The following is a 7,595-nucleotide window of genomic DNA, read 5'->3' as shown; positions in this document are numbered from 1 at the left end:
ATCACGATCTAATGATAACAATTATGATAATATAACGTTTGAACTATGGATACACCAATCTACCAAATTATTTTACTAAATTGAGCATTTTACAAATAGTTAAACCAATCTGCACCCACCTATCAAGCATTTACATGAATTAGTAAAACCTTTATTAAATAAATGACTAAAATAAGCAAAGCAAAGGACAGATTGGCCTACATAGAAACGAATAACCAGCGCTGCTTCAAAGATTTGATTCTACAAGTTTCTTGTTTTAACTACATATATAAGATAGTGACGAGTTATTTGCCTAATACCAGTGCAATGCTGTTCGGGCAGCAACCACAGCAAATTCATGGACTAAAAAGAAACAATGAACAAAAACGAACGTTTTGCGAACAGTCGAACACCAGCATTTTTCGAGCGCTTGGTAACATCCAACTATCGGACCACTAAAGGCTAAGGGCAAAAATGGACATGAGATTTACAATGCATATCTTCTAAAACATGACACTTCTCATTTGATGCTCCAATCCAATCTAAATTCTGAAAGACCAGCTCACTCTTTCTGCACTGAATCGACCCACAGTCAGAGCATTGGAGCTCATTGCAACAAAGTCCAGATGGATGTGACACCAAGTATACGAGGTTATCAGCTAAAAGGCACTTCCAACGAGGCATCATTGCAAGTGCATCTGTTTTGGGATTAGGATGTTATGGGTGGCTTCAAAGAGCAAGACTGCTTGGGTAGCTCACCATCAATGTTCAAATGGATGATGTATTATTCCCATTGCTCCTCTCAGGAAACTGTCTCTGTGGCTCCGATTGCGGTTTACTAGTTTGTCCCTTCCTTGACGGAAATGCAAGCGTGAGGGAGAGGGCACCTGCTATATCAGTTGACGGGTTATCTCCCCTGGCCTGCTTCTCTCCAACCTTTGATGGAACAGGTTCCAGGGACTCTTCATCATCTGAAGATGGAATATTTACAATGTTCTCAGACACTGCATTATCCACTGCATTTAGATCTAGAGGAAATACGCACTTTCTATCACTGCTGGAGGGTCCTGCCATCGATTTATTGCTAGTGCCGTCATCCACAGAGAAAGCAGCGAGGGGATGCACCTTAGATGATAACCTTCCATTGTTGGTATTCTCACTTAACTCAGAGTTTGTAGACACTACAGTATCCAATTTGATTTTCTTATGCTCGAGTACTCCATCAACTTCAGCAGCTCCATTGGCCATCTCAAAATTTCTTTTGCGTGCACCACCTGATGCATGTGGATCTAGTGCTTCTGTGCTAATCTCACCGGTGTTTACAGGTTCTATATCCATGAGGTCCTCTGCATCGTTAAGGTTGATGATTGTGCTCTCCTTGCCAGATTCTTTAATAGATAAAAGTAAAAAATTACAAAAATGTGGCTGATAAATAACTAACTTCTACTCCTATTATGAGGAACAGTGTTAGTTACCTTCCTGATGGGTTGAGGAGACAGAACAAGCAACAGCCTCCGTGTTCACATCAAAATCTCTTTCACTAACATTGCCACCAAAAGTGTCCAATGTTTTAACATCAGATTTCTGCGCATGCGTAACATACATTCAGGTACTGATATCAGAAATCATCTAAATGATCGTGTAAAACGAAGTGAATAGAATTCTAGTTGTCATTAAGGCATACGAGACTCCCAAGCTGCATAAGGAATTTTCACATATTGGCTGGTCGCCAATAAAGTCAAATTCATGACTAGAGAACTTTCTAGAAGTTCATGATAACATAAATACAGCTATGTAGAAAAACAGTTCATCAAGCATGCGCTATCAGACAGAACAAGATATAAGTATTCACCTTGTGTTTTAATTCTGTAGCCATGGCAGAGGGACCCATAGCACCCTTGCTATTTGTTGAATCTAGATGATCATCTAGAGCTCTTCCATTCACAGGCTGATGTATAGAGTTCTCTCCATTCAAACACACCTCATGATTGGATTCTAAACTCGGTAGAAAATTAGCTGACTTTACCAAACCACTGTCCTGTTCAGCAAAACTATTCCTGTCTTTTGAGAATGAAAGACTAGATGACAAAACAGAGGTACTGGGATCCACACCCCGGGGATCCTCAATAAAATTAGGTTCCAGCCTACTTGTCGGTACATCAGATGAAAGGTTTGAGCAATCTTTTCTGCTAACTCTGAATACCCCCCATAGAAAATAGAACATATTCCACCCTTAGACAGAATAAGAATACGATCAATTCAGCAACCACAGAAACCATCATGAGAAAAAATAAAACTTCAAGTGGTTGAAGAATTCTTACTTTGGAAGTTCTTTGACAGGGTATTAGAAGGGAATATAAGCAACTCAACAGCATCAACACTTCCTCTGAGAACTAAATCATTCTTCAGCATATTTTCAACTAATTTACTATAGTGATTTTCATAGCTGCAAAACATATGAGCTATTCAGATTAGAGTTTAAAAATAATACAAAACGATACACGAATGACTGAAGCAAATGTGAGTAAGGAGAAAAACAGCAAGGAACACACCTCTGAATATCTCTAGCAAAGAAGAAAAGACCAACATTTTCATATGTTGGACCATTTTCCTGAAATTGTGTTGGCCATGAATTCTGCCGAGGAACTTCCTCAAGCTGGACTTTAGAAGGGAATTTCTTCGCTACTTCCAGCACTAACTGTGAAGCAGAACATGATAAGTGGGCTTGGAAACCATCACATAGCTCAGGTGATCTTCCAGTCCTCCGCAGCTCAAAACCACCTCTGTTGAGACAAAAAAATGAAAGGTTAAAATGCATATAATGAACAAATCTAGAAAATATTATAATTTGTAGCAAACAATGCATGTTCAGTCACTGAGTGATAAGCAGGTCTAAAAAAAAACTGGAATCAACCATGAAGCACACTTGAGAATTGAGATCATATGATAAGAAACACAGTAAGCATGTGGAAGTGTTATCCGATAAGGGGTTCTTGATGTATAGGTAATTACATGTACAGGGAGACTTATTAATTTTTTTAAATGTTTAAGTTAATAAACTCCACATATGGGATAGAAAGGAAAGAATATTCATACTGCCATATCCAGTCCAGCTCTGGGACAGTTGAAGCCATTGGTTCATCACCAGCTGAAAAGGCTTGAGCAGATTCATCCCTTCGATCACTTGGCATAGTGCAACTATTATCAACAGGGATTCCTGTGGTGGCAGATAAAGTGGGATGATCATCTTTGAACTTCAGCTTGTTATAATCTACTGAAGCTGTGCTCCCAGGGTTGGACAAAATATATCTCATATCCTGTTCATTAGATCGAGCTGACAACGGGGAGGGCTTTTTCACATGGCCGAATGAGGCAGGTAAAACATCTTTAGGCCCATATGTAGGATTCTGATAAGTACCACATTTTATGATTTGCTCTGATTGATTTCCTGATCTGGAGGCAGCTTTTTCAGCAGCCTCTGAAGTACTAGTTTCGGAAGTTCTATTTCTTTTGGCAGACGCATCCTTCATGTTTCGCTCACTTAAAGGTTTTACTGCAGAAACACGAAGTTTGTCAACGGCACAAAATTGTGTAGAATGACCTGCTTCATTACATCTTTGGCAACGGATTGTGCGATTACTGCTAGAAGCACCCTGTCTGAGGCCAGTGGAGTCCTTTATTTTAGCATCCCGATGTGAAGGATCTGAGTTTTGAATTACTTTTCTCTGAGCACCAGGACCAAGAATACCACCCAAGGATCTTTCAGGATTAGGTGGCATCGTACTTCCAGGCACTTTTGCTAAAAGTGGCTTCTTTAGTTCACTGTTTCCTGAAAGAACAAATTAAAGTTACTACAGTAAAGTGCATGCAATTAGAAAAATAAATTACCTAAGACACATTGAAAAATGAGATGCAGGAGAAAGGAGAGGAAAAAGTAATTTACCAATGCAACTTTTACCACCCTGTAAATGAGCAGTGCCTAAATTATTTGAGTCAGCCGTGTTATTTCCTGTAGCAAAGGGCTGAGCTGTGGTATCAGTTTTTGAAATAACAGGAGCAATCATTTGCGCAGTAGTGGAGGGAGTCCCCAATATAGAAGAGCATTGATCATTTGTAGCATTTTGGCTCACCAGCTGATTCACCGACCTTGGCTCCTCAGCAGGTGACAAGATGGAAGACTTTGCCTTGTTTGCTGGCTCACAAGGTTTAGGCTTTTTGAAGGTTGCAGACTTAGTTGTCATGCTGATTGGCCCTTCCTTTTTAATGGTCGAAGACCACGATTCCTTGAAACTTTTGGGCTTCTGAGGAACTTCATTCAGTAGCTGTTTCACTTTGGGAACCTTTGAGTTGTTGAAAGAAGTGGATTTGGTAAGTTGACCTGCAGTATACCTTTCTTAGTACAGTTTCTTTTAATGGCATGTCTTCAGGGCAACCCCAGAAGTACCAGAAATTGAACATTCAGGATTTTATGTAAAGAGTCTACTTTTGAAAATAATAATATTAACAATTTACCACGAGGTTGTGGTGCCTGATTCTTTGGAGCATTAGACGCCAACGAAGTTCCCACTTGACTAGGTTGCTTTCCTTTGTCAGCATCATACCCAAATGAGCTCTCGCGTGATGATAGCATTCTTTTTCTGGAGTCAGGCCCCATGTAAGCACCACCAGTTTCAGAAATAGTGTCCCGAATTGTGGATGTAATCGCAGCATCATCTTCCATCCTTTTTTTGACCATATCATTCCCCTTCTTCTCTGGCTCTTTGTTGCCTGCATTCTCAGCCTCCAGTTCATTGTCAGAGGAACTTCTGCTCTTCGCAGCAATGGCAGGTTTGTTCATTTCCCTTTCAAATGACTGCCCTTTTGATGTGCCAACCTTCACCTGAGATTTTTCTAGTTTCTTCACCTTTTCAGATTCTACCGCAGTTTGGCAGTCTTCACACAACCACTCACTCTCTGGAACATCTTCCATCATTACCCGCATACAATACCTGAAGTAAAGAAGAAAGATTGAAAAACTCATAGCAGATTAACAGCACATTCTTTTGAGAAGTAGACAAATGCAGAAAAGTGCAATTTCTTCCTGCCCGGAGGTATATACACAAAGATAATAATGGTGTAAATGTATTATAAGCGCATTGGCATGCCTCATTGTGCCTTTGGCCTTCCAGTCAGCAATTAAAAATCAGAAAACAGCAAATGGGCAACTTGAACCATTACCATACAGGATTCCCAAATGCAACTGAACAGTTGTATAGAAAGGAAAGCAATGCAGCAAAAAAACATTACGTATGCTCTGCACCGTCATTGCATCTGCTACAGACAGCAAGCTTCTCCTCCTCACCAACATCTCCACATATGTCGCACACCTTCACCTATTGTTTTTAAACAAGTAATACAGTTCAGCCAATTCAAAACTCAGGCAAATTATTCAATCACAGAAAAAGAAAAAGAGAGAGAAAGTAACCCGATCTAAGTGCAACCAATTGTGGTCTAGCACCGTAAATAACAAAACAGAAGTTTAAGGTTCTCAACTCACATCTTCAACTTCTTCAGAACTTTTATCATCAGAGGATGTGGTATTCACTTGTGCATCAGATACCTGCTGGATATTGAACATTTACAACAAACTTAGTTGCTAATGCAAATTGAAGGTGTAATTTTAGACAAATTGTATGCTTGGATATAAAGCAAACAAATCACTGCATGATGCATGACAACTTTGCAAGAACAAGGCTGTCATCATAGATAAAATGAAAACGCTGGAATAAATAAACCTACAAGACCAAGGAACTCACATCATCCTTGATTTCATGAGACCCTCTTTTGTCATCAACACCCTTTTTCGCAACAGCAGCTTGCGCATGAGAATCATCTTCATCTGCACCTTCCTGATCCAAATGAGATGCAACTTGTTTGCTTCTCGGTGAGCATGCAGAAACCTTCTTTGTGGTTCCAGAGCTACCTTTTTGGAGGATATCTTTAGAGTTTGTTGAATGGTCTTGTTCTTCCGAAGCTGAGGATGGACCACCAGAAGAATTACCTGACTGGCCTATTTTTTGTAAGCCATCACTCCCATCCAAATTCTCCTCATTGTGCACAACAGACTGACTTTTACCAACCTGTCCTTCATCTGTATCACCAATTTCATTGTCAACAGCATCATCACTATCAATCTCCGTATCCACCTTTTTATCACGCAATCTTTTAGCAGACGGAGGTGCTCTTCTCCCCCTTTTCTTCCTTACAGCCACACTAGATGTGTCTTTAATCTCAGAGATCCATGAAACAACATTATTGCGACGATCTGAGTTACGTGCCGCCCGGTCTGCATTCCTTACTGAATATGAATAGCCATTAGTGGTACTGTCGATTCCGATTGTGTCTAGAATGAAAAACATCTAAGATGCAAATGGGATGAGAAGGAAAGAAAGCATACATCGCATGTCCTTTTATTACGATTTATGACAAATGTTCTGGCTCGTGAGTGTCCTTCCTTTCCAGTGAGGAAAATTGACCTATTAATTCCAACACATAGAGCAAATAATTAATCCTTGGCTAATAAACATGGGAAGAAAGAAGAGAAAAATGAAGAAAAACTTGACAAACTAAACTGCAAATATGTTAGGTGATGTCAATGATAAATATGCATATATAATTTTAAATAAATCATGAGTAAATCCAGACACCATTTTGATGCAATCCAGGTTCGATATATTTTGTATTTGCTGCAAACCTTGTGCATGTACCCACTTGCCTCATTTTCTGCAAGATGTGAACATTGCAGCTATTCTAAGAATGCAACAATGTGCAAGCAGAGTAAAAAGTCCTCCAAAATTATTGGGTACAGCTAAAAATATGATGACAGGTGAATATATATAAATACGTATAGAAACTTGTGCCTGTATGTAGTCTTCCAAAATATGTATTTCACACCTTTCGCATTGCCTATGTATGGTTTGCTGGCTGCCTACTCTGTGATCAATCTCATTCAAATTAAAGTAACATGAATATAACGGTCAGAGAATCTTGTTCCTGTAGATTTAAAACAGAAATACCAGAGCGCGCTAACTCTAGCTAATACCTGCATGCAGCACATAGCTACACATGTAGAGATGCCGTATGAATGATGAATAAGTGGAGTATATGCGAACACTAATCCATATGTGTCAAAAAATTGATAGACTAACCGCAGGTCTGAAGCTTAAGTAGTATCCTATACAAGTGTACATGATTGTAGATACATTCACCACTAAGTTGAAGATCCTAATTGGTTTGATTCAGCTAACAGGTCAGGTAGTTTAATAAATTCATGGCATAATGATAGAACACCTCTCAACAACTCATTGAAATGACGGCTGAATCGCTCGAGCAACCACCCACATATACCATAAACATCCTCAACTCAGTGCGCCACATATCCACGGATCAGTTGATTTTAACGAAAAATTGCGACAAGCACATAGAACTGGGGAATGCCTCACCTCGTGAACTGGGAACTCGTCGCTGGAGTAGCGAGATGATGAAGCAGCTATCGATCCTTGTGTCTTGGGTGAGAGGCAGCAACCGGTACTGGCGGCTGGGAAGCAGGAAGGAGGCCGGGACGGATTTGGGGGGGC

The 7,595-nt window shown here is 39.9% G+C and overlaps 1 protein-coding gene across 2 annotated transcripts; it reads right to left on the bottom strand.

The window, feature by feature from the left end:
- Positions 1-202: 202 nt before the first annotated feature.
- On the bottom strand, positions 203-7,589 carry LOC101759939. 2 transcript variants are annotated; one of them, XM_004956377.3, is made up of 13 exons: positions 7,461-7,589; positions 6,416-6,494; positions 5,775-6,316; positions 5,516-5,581; positions 5,266-5,351; positions 4,492-4,967; positions 3,923-4,357; positions 3,076-3,808; positions 2,532-2,762; positions 2,301-2,425; positions 1,832-2,211; positions 1,455-1,563; positions 203-1,367 (listed from the first exon to the last, which is right to left on the bottom strand). In XM_004956377.3, the coding sequence occupies exons 2-13, from the start codon at positions 6,420-6,422 to the stop codon at positions 748-750; spliced, it is 3,810 nt and encodes a 1,269-aa protein (XP_004956434.1). In that variant the 5' UTR covers positions 6,423-6,494; positions 7,461-7,589; the 3' UTR covers positions 203-747. The 2 variants fall into 2 exon arrangements, with proteins under 2 accessions (XP_004956434.1, XP_004956435.1); XM_004956378.3 differs by having other exon boundaries at positions 5,516-5,578.
- Between the last annotated feature and the right edge of the window lie 6 nt (positions 7,590-7,595).

This window comes from Setaria italica, chromosome II, assembly GCF_000263155.2.
Source record: "Setaria italica strain Yugu1 chromosome II, Setaria_italica_v2.0, whole genome shotgun sequence".
Taxonomy (NCBI): Eukaryota; Viridiplantae; Streptophyta; class Magnoliopsida; order Poales; family Poaceae; genus Setaria; species Setaria italica.
This window is presented reverse-complemented; position numbering and strand designations above follow the sequence as displayed.

What these genes read in the sequence shown, in the direction of transcription:
- LOC101759939 (XM_004956377.3), bottom strand. An exon ending in GGGTGGTAAAAGTTGCATTG is followed by an intron (nt 3,809 to 3,922) that starts GTAAATTACTTT and finishes TTGTTCTTTCAG; the next exon opens with GAAACAGTGAACTAAAGAAG. An exon ending in TTTGCTAGAGATATTCAGAG is followed by an intron (nt 2,426 to 2,531) that starts GTGTGTTCCTTG and finishes TATGTTTTGCAG; the next exon opens with CTATGAAAATCACTATAGTA.